The 15,443-nt window shown below is 40.9% G+C and overlaps 1 protein-coding gene across 1 annotated transcript; it reads left to right on the forward strand.

Moving 5' to 3' along the window:
* Nucleotides 1-3,581: 3,581 nt before the first annotated feature.
* Nucleotides 3,582-9,683, forward strand: fam98a (family with sequence similarity 98 member A). The gene is made up of 8 exons (XM_084460854.1): nt 3,582-3,715; nt 5,831-5,979; nt 6,136-6,270; nt 6,804-6,988; nt 7,125-7,205; nt 7,558-7,674; nt 7,896-8,063; nt 8,196-9,683. The coding sequence occupies exons 1-8, from the start codon at nt 3,678-3,680 to the stop codon at nt 8,874-8,876; spliced, it is 1,554 nt and encodes a 517-aa protein (XP_084316980.1). The 5' UTR covers nt 3,582-3,677; the 3' UTR covers nt 8,877-9,683.
* The last annotated feature ends 5,760 nt before the right edge of the window (nt 9,684-15,443 follow it).

Raw genomic sequence — 15,443 nt, forward strand, 5'->3', positions numbered from 1 at the left:
TTCAACTGTTTCTTCACAGAAGTAGTGTAGTTCTAAAAACCCACATTTGTACCAGGAATCAAACTACCAACCTCTCACATGGAAGGCAGTGCTACTTCCCTCTGAACCACCACATCCCCTTCGCTCTTGGACCTGATCTCCAGACCACTTCTTTACAGAGGTATTCTAGCTCTTAAAAGAGTGTTCTGGGGATCAAACCATCAACCTCTTGCATGGAAGGCAGAGCTACGTACCTCCAGACCTCCAGACCTGCTGCTGTACTCTGGAACATGCGTCTTATTGTGTCCAATGACATGAAGCCATGATGGACAAGGCAGGATTTGAACCCATGCTACACGAGCAGGACTTGCACTTTTTAAAGTTGTTAAAATGTTTAAATACTTCCTTAGTTTTTATTTTGCACAATTTAAAATGCAATAACTTTTTATTTATTTTATTTATTTATAAAAAACACAAAAAAATAACAGAAAATAATATAACTATTATAGTTGTATTATTTTGTTAATTAATACGATTATTATTATTATTGTTATTATTATTATTAACTACTAAGAGTGATGGCAGATTAAGAATGACAAAATATATAGCAACTAATAATAAAATGGTTGGTCCACTTGTCCATGTCCTCACCCACCAAGCTACCAGGGAGCTGACAGGTCAGATCATGATGTCAGATGAACATAGACTAGTAGAAAGCTTCTGCAGTTGCTGGATTTGAACCCAAGGTACAACACGTGTTGCTTCAACAGACAACGTGCTTCTCTTTCCAGCTACCGCTGAGCTGTACTAGAGGATGATGGCGGTGTATTAACATGCGGAAATCAGTGACCGGTCACAAAATCCGGTGGTCACAGAATTCCGCATAACACCTGGTTGAATCAGGGCGAAGCGAAACCTCCGGTTGAAAATACGTGGGTTGCTCTGGGAAGAGAGACCAGCTGAGGCTGAGTAGAGGCTGGTCAGAGGTGGAGGGCTGGTCTCCAGCTGAGGCTGAGTAGAGGGCTGGGAAGAGAGACCAGCTGAGGCTGAGTAGAGGGCTGGTCAGAGGTGGAGGGCTGGTCTCCAGCTGAGGCTGAGTAGAGGGCTGGTCAGAGGTGGAGGTCTGGTCTCCAGCTGAGGCTGAGTAGAGGGCTGGGAAGAGAGACCAGCTGAGGCTGAGTAGAGGGCTGGTCAGAGGTGGAGGGCTGGTCTCCAGCTGAGGCTGAGTAGAGGGCTGGGAAGAGAGACCAGCTGAGGCTGAGTAGAGGGCTGGTCAGAGGTGGAGGGCTGGTCTCCAGCTGAGGCTGCCCAGCCCCTAAGTCTGAAGTGCTAACAGTAACTATAGTAACAGTACTCCTATATGCTATCATGGATATCTTAATAACAACACTATCCTATAGCTTACAATGAGGATCAGAAACAGTTTTTATTATTAAAAAAATTTGTTTATTTATTTTTTATAATTTGCCACCTCCACCGCCTCCTCCTCCGAGCCATGGAAGAGGAGAGAGAGAGAAGAGGACATCTACCTCTCTCTCCCTGACTCTCTCTCAGTGGTCCAGAGAGAGAGAATACCATCTTGACATCTCCTACCACACTCACACACACACACACACTCACACTCACACACACACACACTCACACACACACTCACACACACACACACTCACACACTCACACACTCACACACACACACACTCACACACACTGACACACACACTGACACTGACACTGACACACACACACACACACACACACACACACACACACACTCACACACACGAGGAGATGTCGAGATGATACCTCCTTCTCTCTCTCTAGCCCACGAGAGAGAGTCAGGGAAAGAGAGGGAGATGTCCCCCTCTCTCTCTCTCTGGCTGCTCTTCCTCTGTCGCTCTCTGACTGCTGTTCCTCTGTCGCTCTCTGGCTTTTATACTCCTCCTGGCCCACGTCACAAGGGCGCTCTGTGACGTCACGTCACAAGGGCGCTCTGTGACGTCACGGTTTGAAAAGGCTCTTTTGACAAAACCACCAACTTTCTAAAATCACTGTAAATCACTTGATTGGCACTTTCAGTGTGATGAAGGAGCTATTGCAAATTAAACCGTGGTCGGAACAACAAGACTGAGCTGGGGAGCCCACCCAAGCGCACAGCGGCATATCTCAATAAAGGTTTTGTTGCCATAAATTAGCTGGCTTATTCTAGCAGCCTAGCATCTTATTCATTCATTCATTCATTCATTCATTCATTCATTCATTCATTCATTCATTCAATTCACCTAGTTCATAACAACGCAGGCGCCTTCACGAGTATCCTGGATTTGGCGTTAATATTATAATAATATTCTCTCGTTCAAAATAAAGCAACTGCCAAAAGTTAAAAGTCTTTATTGAGACAGCTGGTTCAAGCGGCGTGGTTTTGTTGGAATGTGTTCCATTAAATCTGAAGTTGTGAAACGGGTCATAACTGAGGAACAACAGCATTTTTCAAATCGTGAAAAGCAGCAACAATTCCACCTGGCCGCTGGATGCCTAGTTGCTGGTAGCCTGTAGCCTGTAGCCTGTATTGTGCTGCTTGTGGCTGATCTCAGATCAGATTCTCTTGAATGATATTCCGTGGCGGTTGTCAGTCCCCGTGATGAGATGGAGCAGACGGAAGCCGAGAAGAGAGCGGTCTCATCTAGCCTAGGCTACTGTAGGCCTAACAACATAGGCTAGGCTAGGCTAGGCTAGGCTAGGCTAGGCTAGGCTAGGCTAGGCTAGGCTAGGCTAGGCTAGGCTAGGCTAGGCTAGGCTAGGCTAGGCTAGTGTATGTGATCCTATAACATGATGGTAGCCTAATATTTGACTCCATCAATGGCTTTGGAGGCAGCAGTATAGGGACATCCCTTATTGTTGAAAGCACAACAACATTAACAACAACAATGACAATTATGGTTTAGTGAAAAGTGCCAGAAAATTCAGTTTCTGTTTAGATAGATAGAAGCCTTTATTGAGACAAGGAAGAACATACTGAAATCTACAGAGTAAGGTATATACAGTACATAGGAGCACACGAAATATATACATTCAGTATGCATAAAATGTAGAATATTACACACTGTCAAATGTCAAATATTCCAGTTACTCAACTTGACCCATCCCTACAGTATTGAGATTGATCCAGATCGACTATTCAGGCCTAGGCTACAGTAAAACCAGTGAAAGCTACACAAAGCTGGACTGGGTTGATGGTAATTCAACATACTTGTTGTACAAAGACTGAACATGATATAAATATACGTGTGGAGTTCACATTTGAACATTGGACATGATGTGTGCAAGTTATTATAGGAGGATTATAGCCGTCAAGCCTGAATTTTCTAGAATACGTTTGATGGTTGTACAATAGCACCCCCTAGTGGTATTCCCCTACATGTAATCAGGGGGATCCATTTGATTTATGTCTTCAAAATGCCTGCAAAGTAATATTTACTCATTTCATTTAATTTAAAAAATATCTGGATCGTGGATGTAAGGTCCTGATACGAATATGTGTACAAAATTGCACAGGCATTATTCCGACCAGCCCAAACAGCAGGCTCAGGACCCCAGCGTGCCAACAGAGCACAAGTGTCCCTTAGCACTCTTCAACGAAGCCTGACACAACTTCACCGTTTTGTGCTTCGGGAATACTTGAATACTTGTAGCTTACTGGGATGGAGAATGACATTATGGACTCGCTCGAAGACCTGGGGTAGGTGAAAAGAGTCACTCACTCGTGGGAGATATGCAAATAATGTGGTGTGGTTGTTAGCCGCTGGGGCAAAGTGCCTGTCATCCACGGATGACGTCTGGATGTGTTTGCGTCGTGGAAATCGCATGAGATGTTTAATCTCGTTGTTTGACCGATTTAAAGCAGTCACGCGAGATGTAGTGCCACCAGGGAGCCCACTACCACTTTTGGGGTGCTAACAGTTCATTTTCCCCTTTGCCAAACATACATTAGCATAGCTTTATACCGAATTATTGGTGTCCCAACCAACCCCAACTTTGGGTTGGTGTGCTATGTTGGTAACTGTCGGTTGGATGGATTTTCCAGTTTGAATTTTAAACTTCCAACGTTCTAATTGCAACTGCCAACTGGGTGTCGGTTGGATGGATTTTCCAGTTGAATTTTTAAACTTCCAACATTCTAAAAGCAACTGCCAACTTGGGTGGCGGTTGGGGCGGTGTGAAGGCACGTGCACTCTCATGGTTCATTCAGGTTAAGGTGCCTTCAGGCAAACTGCCTCAACCAACGCCAACTGAGGTAAGTTGTTAGAAGGAAGTTTAAAATTCAAAACCAAACCAAAAGTCCAACCAACACCAGCAGTAAAGGGCACAGTGGCTGTGATTGGACATCAGACTCCACCCCCTTATCAGGTCTGGTTTCTATTCACAGTAAATCAGTCCACTCCCTTTCTTCTGTTGCCATCTTCAGTCATGTTTTACTGATAATAAAAGTTGAATGTGTGGTGGTAGCTAGTTCAGATTGACAATCAATCAATCAAAGCTTTGTATAGCGCGTTTCATACACAGAGGCAACACAATGCGCTTTACAGAGAACAAGGGAGGTGGGCATACGACCCACTCTCTACATATTCCAGAGGGAAGCAAAAAAACAGTATCACCCAGGGGCCAGAAAGGTGAGCTGTAGAAATTCTTCCCTGACCCCTCTCAACGAGACGGTCAGGGAAAATTAACTTTTTGGGTCACCTGCCAAGGGGACTGTAGATGGAAACATCTACCGGCCAAGTATATATATTTTTCAGATAGCCTTCCGAAATCTAGTCGCCAATTGGACATTTTACCTGTATTTGGCCGGTGGCAGGTGTTAATTGTCAGCCCTGGAGACGATCGAGCAAGCTCCTGGAGTATGTTTGTCTAACGGCTAATAACATTCATAGAGCAATAAATTACATTAAATTACATTTTCAGAGCAAAAAGGGCTAAAACATATAAAAGGAGAGACACGGCAAACACTGGTGTGTGTGTGTGTGTGTGTGCCTGGGTCCAGATAGAGGCAGGGGTTGAGGTAGGGTGGGGGTAGGAAGAGGATACGGACCCGGGTTAGGGGAAGGGGATCTGAGCCTAGGACTGGTGTATGTCTGTGTGTGCGTGAGTGTGCCTGGGTCCAGATAGAGGCAGGGGTTGGGGTAGGGTGGGGGTAGTAAATGGATACGGACCCGGGTTAGGGTGAGGGGAAGGGGGGCTGGGCTCAGGTCCAGGCCTAAAGCCGGAAGTGGACTGGTGTATGTCTGTCTACGTGTTTGCGTGTTGACTAAGTGCACAGAGTGGGAAGGAGCTAGTCATGGGAAGGCATTGATTGATTGATTTTTTTTTATTTAGGGTAAAACAATACATCAATGATGCAAGTATTGCCAAGAGGATAGCACATTTAAGTATTAAAAACACTTATTTCCAATGTGGTCCTTGGTCGCATATAACAATACATCGACTAACGGATGCATTCAGAACAATATATATAAAAAAACACATTCATGTACACAATAAATCACAAATGTACCAGGCAGGGGGCCTTTCCAGGAGCCGTAGGGTGGACTTTTGGCCGAGGACGGGTTCTCCAGGGCCTTCTACAGGGTGGCCTGCAGGAGACAGGGGGAGTCCACAGGACCTGTATAAGAGGGAGAGACCCTAGGGAGGACAGCTGTACTGGACATCCACAGCAGACACGGGGACATCTATCGGACTCAGGGTGGACTAGTTCAGTAGTAGCTGTGGAATTGCGTCTACCTCATTCCATCTTTTATCAACATCATGGTTAACAACTGTCAACATATTCGACGATGCTCATTTGTATTTTTGTCAGGTACCAAGGGCCTCTGTTGGAAGATGGGGCACTGGATGCAGCCGCGAACGTGGGCGCGGCCTCACCAGAGTTCACCAAGCTGTGCGCCTGGATTGTGTCCGAACTCAAACTCTACTGTCAACTAGAGGAGAAAGTCCACGCCACTAACTGTGAGCTTCTTTTATTCCCATTGTTCTCTGAATGTATATGACTACATCCTCTTACCGCCACATAATTAAGGCAAAAATCGACATTCTGTTGGAGTGTTGGACATGGACAATCCTAATGCACCCCGGCGTTTTATTCACTGTCCGCACCGTTCACAGGTCCAAGCGAGGCTGACAGCTTCCAGTTGGAGATGAGTGGTCTTCTGTCCGAGCTGGCCTGTCCCTACTCCGTCCTCACCTCTGGAGATGTCACCCAGAGGCTCCTCAACAAGACCAGCTGCCTACTACTCATCAGTACGTCAACAGTAGGGCTGGGTATCGATTCGAATTTCAAGAATCGATTCGATTCCGATTCACAAGGTTCAGAATTGATTATCACGATTCAATTCGATTCAATATCGATTCGGTTAGTGTTACTAAAACCTGTTTGTTTTTTTTAAGCTGTAACCTTAATTACATGACTGCCAAGTTATGCAACACATCAATACTAGGGCTGGGTATCGATACTGATTTACAAAAATGAATGAATGAATGAATCATTGAATGAATTAATGAACTATTCATTCCTTCATTTATTCATTCATTCATTAAATAAAAGATCGATTTTGGGATTCATGAATCGATTCTGAATCATTTGACATGAATCGACCACAAAAAACTAATAAATCTGTGATTGAATATATGAATTACATGTCTAAAATCAAAGTAAATGACAGCATCACATGCCACACCGGGAATTTAAAAGTCCATCTCATCTTAAACGGTAGGCTACAGTTATTGCTATTCCTGTACAGCCAATATAAAGTTCAACATCTTTTATCCCTTAGCCTTTCTAATCTCCGAACTGGAGGCATCCAGGATGATCCTGGTGAACAAGCCCCAGAAGGCTGCCCAGGAGGCTGTTGGCAGTGAGGTGTTCATGGAGCTGAAGGGCATCTGTGTGGCCCTCGGCATGTCCAAGCCCCCTGCCAACATCACCATGTTCCAGTTCTTCAGCGGCATCGAAAAGAAGGTTGTTACAATTAGTCATGTTACACCTGGCTGGTGCATGAGGTGCTATTTCCAACTACATTCTCAGTGTACATGTATCACCATGATTGGATAAGATAATATCTTATTAATATTATTATTCTCTCCATTGTCTCCAGCTGAAGGAAGCTCTAGCCAAAGTGCCGCCTACTTATGTAGGAAATCCTCTGATGAAGAAAGCACTTGGACCAGTTCACTGGGTAAAGCTCACCACCGGCAGACACGACGCTGAGGAAAATAACTTTGAATCTGGGTTGAGGAAAATATCTTTTAGTTTTTATTACACTGACTGTTAAGGCTAATGCAAACCTTCAAGTCCTTGTAGGCTGGTTCCACAAATGCCAAGTGAAGATTCCCCCACGATATCCTTACTTGTAAATAAACTTTATTCAGAAACTTTATTCTTCTAAGGTCTTAGGACAGAAAAGTTGTTCTGGATAAAGTTTATTAGTTAGTTAAGTTAAGTTAATTAGTTTGCAAGTAAGGACAATGTGTGTTTTAGCCTACATTTGAATTATTCTGCAAATGATGCACCAATTATCTTTCTTACAGGAAAAAATTGAGGTCATCAACCAAGCACTTGTTAATGAGTATGATGTCAGGAGGAAGATGTTGTTGAAACGTCTTGATGTGACTGTTCAGTCCTTTGGGTGGTCTAGTAGAGCTAAGGTACTTTTTTATTTTTTTATTTTTTTACACAAGAATCTAAAACTATAATTCTGTTATGGCTGATATATTTAGCATTAGCATTCACAAGTCGTGTCTGTAGTAAATGAATAAGAATAATATATAAATAAATGAGATGTACTAGTATAAACGAGATGTACTAGTATAAACGAGATGTACTAATATAAACGAGATGTACTAAATTATATACATTTGTTACACAGACGCATGCTGAGAAGCTGTCCAAAGTGTACCAGCCGCTCCGCTCCGCCCTGGCTGCCAAGAGCAAAGTGACGCTGGCTCACCTCCTGGCCGCCCGGGAGGACTTATCCAAGATCCTTCGCACCAGCAGCGGCCGCATACGAGAGAAGACGGCCTGCGCCATCAACAAGGTGCGGGCTGAGATCCCCGTCACTGTTTCACTTCCTTTCTCTCTCTCTGATTCTCCTATTATCTACCTCTTTGTTATTTCAGGAACTCTTAAGACACTGTTGATTACAGTATGTTGATCACATTCATCTCAGGTTCTCATGGGACGCGTGCCGGACAGAGGCGGGCGACCCAACGAAATCGAGCCTCCCCCCCCGGAGATGCCCAGCTGGCAGAAGCGCCAGGACGGCCCCACGGGAGGCGGGCAGCACTACGGAGGGGGCGGGCGAGGAGGCGGCAGGGGCACGTACGACCAGCCTGGAGGTCGCGGAGGTTACGAGCGAGGAGGAGGTGGAGGAGGGTATGAGAGGGGCAGCAGGGGTGGGGGTGAGGGTGGGGGTGGTCGAGGGGGTAAAGTGCAAGGAGGCTGGTCAGACGGAGGAGGAGGAAGAGGAGGAGGAGGTGGAGGAGGTGGTTACAACCAGGGTCATTACCAGGAGGGCGGAGGCCATCAAGGAGGTGCCGGAAGAGGAGGGCATGGAGGAGGGGGGAACTATCAGGGAAGCTTCCAGGGCCCGGGGTACCCTGGGGGAGGACACCAGGGTGCAGGAGGAGGTGGGAACTTCCAGCACGACAACCAAGATGGTGGCCGGCAGCACGACCGAGGCGGCCGCGGAGGGAGGGGTCGAGGTGGAAGAGGAGGACAAGGGGGAGGCTGGGGAGCGAGAGGAGGTCAGAGTTTTAACCAAGGAGGACAGTTTGAACAGTACTTCCAGCATGGAGGCCAGCAGTACAATCAGGCAGGCTTCAGCCAGGCCAGACACTACACTAGTTGAAAACAGTCCAGGCCATTGCAGCAGAGTTCATGCGATAGTCCTTTCAGATGTGAAAACGCCTTATCGAAATGTGAATCTAAATAGAGCATGATTTTCTTCCCAGACGATGTGTGAAAGTGGAGCTACTGCATGCATGACAAGTCATACAAACTAGCCTTTTTCTGAATCACATCTATGGCTATGTTAGGACTGTTTTCGTGTAGTCTTTCGCATAGTGAGTGTTTAAGCTGTGTTCATCTATTCGCCCACACGATCTCCAAATGTTGTCCGCCACAAATTGCTAGCCTCATTTAATGTGTGGACTCTGCTGTCTTGACCAAGTTGCGACATTACATGAGCCTTATCTTGGAGATTATTTGAAAAAGGAGAGAAGTGTCTGTGAGATGTCAGTGTTCAAACACCTGTTGTATGATAGGACTACAATACAAAAGGTGACACAATAATGGAGTTCTCACACTCCATCCTGTAGTTTTATTGAATTTGATACTTGAAAAATAAATTAGCTGTATTCTACAGTGTACTTGTTTTGTTTAAAGCTATAGTTTACATGAGCTCAAATAATTTATACTTGAAAAGAAATAAGCTGTATTTCTCCAGTGCACTTGTTTTGTTTAAGCTATACTTTACATGAACGCAAATAATGAAAAGAAATTGGGAATAAAATAATGTTTGCTGTTGAAATAATTTTGAATTATACCTCCTGTTACTTATTTAAAAGACGCAACCGGAACCTACAGTATGCTGCTTGTAGAAATTGTGCACATGATTATTTGGATGTAAGACAGACTGCTTGGAGGTGTGAATGAATCCGAGGTGAGCAATAAAACGTTATTTCACACTGCCAGATCTATCATTTGTTTCATATTGAATTGTCACCGCCATTGTATTTTTTTGTACCGTTTACTTTTGAAATTGCGTGTCCTATAAATATAAGCTACACTACTGACTTACGAAATCCACTTATCGGTTATCATATATTTTGAATAAGCTGAAGCTTTAAAAATCATAAAAATAATAATAAAAATGGATGAAAGATGGATGGATGGATGGATGAAAGATGGATGGATGGATGAAAGAAAGAAAGAAGGATGGATGGATGAAAGATGGATGGATGGATGAAAGAAAGTAAGAAAGAAGGATGGATGGATGAAAGAAAGAAAGGATGGATGGATGGATGAAAGAGAAGGATGGATTGATGAAAGATGGATGGACGGATGGATGGATGAAAGAAAGAAAGGATGGATGAAAGAAAGATGGATGGATGAAAGAAAGAAAGAAGGATGGATGGATGGAAGAAAGAAAGAAGGATGGATGAAAGAAAGAAAGAAAAATGGATAGATGGATGAAAGAAAGAAAGATGGATGGATGGATGGATGGATGGATGGAAGAAAGAAAGAAAGAAAGAAGGATGGATGGAAGACAGAAAGAAAGAAGGATGGATGGATGAAAGAAAGAAAGAAATTCTGCAAGCTAGCCCACCTAATAATTTAATAACTAGGCACAATACAGCGATGACAGACACTTTTGTCCAGTTGGTGGCGCTGTCCCCCTTTAAGCTTTGTGCGATTCGCCAGTAAACCCAGAGAGAAGAAGAAGAAGGCGTTCGTAGTTTCGTCTTCCCCATCCACAGTTTACCTCAGTTATTTCAAACGGATTGTCCAGTTAGCACAATATATCATCGAGGAAAAGCTTGGATATATCTCGATTCAACAATATAACTAAAGATGTATCGTGGATTTCCAAACCCTGGAGAGTTTCCCCGGGGCTCCTCTCTGTTCGGCCACCATGGACCACCAACCGCCCCCCGCTATGGAGGTCCCTTCTGTCCGCCACAAAACCCTCCTCTACCCCGACATTTCTCCCCTGGTCCTGGAACCTTTCGTCCCTTTTTACCCCCTGGATCAAACGAATACCTCAGCAGACAAGTGAGTGACCGTTATGAATGTAACTGACGTGGCCTTGGCTAGTTTAATATCTAGCTGAAGCGCGAGCTCGTTAGCTTGGCGCTAACGGAAAGTTAGGGTGCGTTCGTTTCTAACTGGGAGGTGCAAATTGCGACTTGCTACTAGGAATGATTAAATAAAACACCTCATGAACTCACACTTCCTCGTCGCAAATTCGGATGTTTCTCAGCCCCCAGTTGCTCGAATGCACTAGATATAACTAGGTAACTGTGATATAATGGTATATAGATATAACTAGGTAACTGTGATATAATGGTATATAGATATAACTAGGTAACTGTGATATAATGATATATAGATATAACTAGGTAACTGTGATATAATGGTATATAGATATAACTAGGTAACTGTGATATAATGGTATATAGATATAACTAGGTAACTGTGATATAATGGTATATAGATATAACTAGGTAACTGTGATATAATGGTATATAGATATAACTAGGTAACTGTGATATAGATATAACTAGGTAACTGTGATATAATGGTATATAGATATAACTAGGTAACTGTGATATATAGATATAACTAGGTAACTGTGATATAATGGTATATAGATATAACTAGGTAACTGTGATATAATGGTATATAGATATAACTAGGTAACTGTGATATAATGGTATATAGATATAACTAGGTAACTGATATAATGGTATATAGATATAACTAGATAACTGTGATATAATGGTATATAGATATAACTAGGTAACTGTGATATAGATATAACTGGGTAACTGTGATATAATGGTATATAGATATAACTAGGTAACTGTGATATATAGATATAACTAGGTAACTGTGATATAATGGTATATAGATATAACTAGGTAACTGTGATATAATGGTATATAGATATAACTAGGTAACTGTGATATAATGGTATATAGATATAACTAGGTAACTGTGATATAATGATATATAGGTATAACTAGATAACTGTGATATAATGGTATATAGATATAACTAGGGAACTGTGATATAATGGTATATAGATATAACTAGGTAACTGTGATATAATGGTATATAGATATATATAACTAGGTAACTGTGATATAATGGTATATAGATATAACTAGGTAACTGTGATATAATGGTATATAGATATAACTAGGTAACTGATATAATGGTATATAGATATATATAACTAGGTAACTGTGATATAATGGTATATAGATATAACTAGGTAACTGTGATATAATGGTATATAGATATAACTAGGTAACTGTGATATAATGGTATATAGATATAACTAGGTAACTGTGATATAATGGTATATAGATATAACTAGGTAACTGATATAATGGTATATAGATATAACTAGGTAACTGTGATATAATGGTATATAGATATAACTAGGTAACTGATATAATGGTATATAGATATAACTAGGTAACTGTGATATAATGGTATATAGATATAACTAGGTAACTGTGATATAATGGTATATAGATATAACTAGATAACTGATATAATGGTATATAGATATAACTAGGTAACTGTGATATAATGGTATATAGATATAACTAGGTAACTGTGATATAATGGTATATAGATATAACTAGGTAACTGTGATATAATGGTATATAGATATAACTAGGTAACTGTGATATAATGGTATATAGATATAACTAGGTCACTGGGATATAATGGTATATAGATATAACTAGGTAACTGTGATATAATGGTATATATATATAACTAGGTAACTGTGATATAATGGTATATAGATATAACTAGGTAACTGTGATATAATGGTATATAGATATAACTAGGTAACTGTGATATAATGGTATATAGATATAACTAGGTAACTGTGATATAATGGTATATAGATATAACTAGGTAACTGTGATATAATGGTATATAGATATAACTAGGTAACTGTGATATAATGGTATATAGATATAACTAGGTAACTGTGATATAATGGTATATAGATATAACTAGGTAACTGTGATATAATGGTATATAGATATAACTAGGTAACTGTGATATAATGGTATATAGATATAACTAGGTGACTGTGATATAATGGTATATAGATATAACTAGATGACTGTGATATAATGGTATATAGATATAACTAGGTAACTGTGATATAATGGTATATAGATATAACTAGGTAACTGTGATATAATGGTATATAGATATAACTAGGTAACTGTGATATAATGGTATATAGATATAACTAGGTAACTGTGATATAATGGTATATAGATATAACTAGGTAACTGATATAATGGTATATAGATATAACTAGGTAACTGTGATATAATGGTATATAGATATAACTAGATAACTGTGATATAATGGTATATAGATATAACTAGGTAACTGTGATATAATGGTATATAGATATAACTAGGTAACTGTGATATAATGGTATATAGATATAACTAGGTAACTGTGATATAATGGTATATAGATGTAACTAGGTAACTGTGATATAATGGTATATAGATATAACTAGGTAACTGTGATATAATGGTATATAGATATAACTAGGTAACTGTGATATAATGGTATATAGATATAACTAGGTAACTGATATAATGGTATATAGATATAACTAGGTAACTGTGATATAATGGTATATAGATATAACTAGGTAACTGTGATATAATGGTATATAGATATAACTAGGTAACTGTGATATAATGGTATATAGATATAACTAGGTAACTGTGATATAATGGTATATAGATATAACTAGATAACTGTGATATAATGGTATATAGATATAACTAGGTAACTGATATAATGGTATATAGATATAACTATGTAACTGTGATATAATGGTATATAGATATAACTAGGTAACTGTGATATAATGGTATATAGATATAACTAGGTAACTGTGATATAATGGTATATAGATATAACCAGGTAACTGTGATATAATGGTATATAGATATAACTAGGTAACTGTGATATAATGGTATATAGATATAACTAGGTAACTGTGATATAATGGTATATAGATATAACTAGGTAACTGTGATATAATGGTATATAGATATAACTAGGTAACTGTGATATAATGGTATATAGATATAACCAGGTAACTGTGATATAATGGTATATAGATATAACTAGGTTACTGTGATATAATGGTATATAGATATAACTAGGTAACTGTGATATAATGGTATATATATATAACTAGGTAACTGTGATATAATGGTATATAGATATAACTAGGTAACTGTGATATAATGGTATATAGATATAACTAGGTAACTGTGATATAATGGTATATAGATATAACTAGGTAACTGTGATATAATGGTATATAGATATAACTAGGTAACTGTGATATAATGGTATATAGCTGGAATGCACACAGGTCGGAGGTAGGTATTTTGCCACTTGCGACTTGCCACCCCCGACCACAAACGAACGCACCATAACTAGCTAGTAGCTGCTATAGTAACATCACTTGCTCATTACATGCAACCAAACTGGATAGCTTGGGTTAGCTTGTCCTTTCTTTTTGTTGGTTTCAGATAGTAAATATAAATCTGAATACAGTTGCACGTTGCTAGCTAGCTTACATTTCGAATGATGTTGTTAATGTTGTAATGTTGTCGATTATCTGTTCTGATTTATGTATTGTGTTGTTGAATGTCTCATCCTCCAGACTCAGCCTCACTGTAGCAGCTTCTCCATCGACCGCAGTACAGTGATCACCCAACAGATCCTCCCACCAGACACACGGTGGCCCCGCCACCATCCGGAGGGGCATCCAAAAGATAAAGGGTAGGAACATGTCAGGGGGTCTTTCAAAGAGTTGTAGGTCTCGTTTGGTCATGCTCTTTTATAGCTTTGTACAGCCCTAGTATGTGGAACCATCATTTAACATCCAATATTTTCTATTACGTTTATTTGACACTGACATTACAGTAGCATTAGAGTGATGTCAGGAAGTGAAGTCTAGTCTTCATTTTATAGAATACTACAATTACAGCTACAAATGCAAATGCATACACTAAAATACATTCACAAATACCTATGAAAATCCGATTGAAATCTGATCACCCAAAACACATTTTAATGCCAGATTCATGAGGATGCCCACATATTCACACTTTCTGTGAAGTGGGGAGATACTGACTGACCAATTTCAATCATAATTGGGGGCATTAGAGTATCCAATAATTGCCCTTATAATGAAAAACATGTGTTACAGTGACAAGGCTGGGGAAGACTTCCTACGATGCCTCGCAGCCAATCAGCCACTCCCGGATTATCTGAAAGAGAATATTGCCTTCAACCTAGCTGAAATGGGGTTGTCGGCATCGGGTTCAACTGAAGACGGTTATGAGAGGCAGAGGCTCAGGAGCAAAAGCCGCAGCCGTAGTAAAGGAGAGAGAAGTAAGAGCCGGGCGCGGAGTAAATGCCAGACGCACAGCCCGAGCCGCAGTCGAGCTAAAAGCCGCGCGAGAAGCAAAAGTCGAGCGAGAAGTCGGAGCAGAAGTCGCGGAAAAAGCAGAGCGAGGAGTAAGAGCAGAGCTCGCAGTAGGAGCAGGACTCGAGGGAAAAGCAGGGTGCGTAGCAAGAGCAGGGCGCGTAGCAGGGCGCGTAGCAAGAGCAGGGCGCG

The sequence above is a fragment of the Borostomias antarcticus genome (genome assembly GCF_949987555.1).
Source record: "Borostomias antarcticus genome assembly, chromosome: 34".
NCBI classification, from domain to species: domain Eukaryota; kingdom Metazoa; phylum Chordata; class Actinopteri; order Stomiiformes; family Stomiidae; genus Borostomias; species Borostomias antarcticus.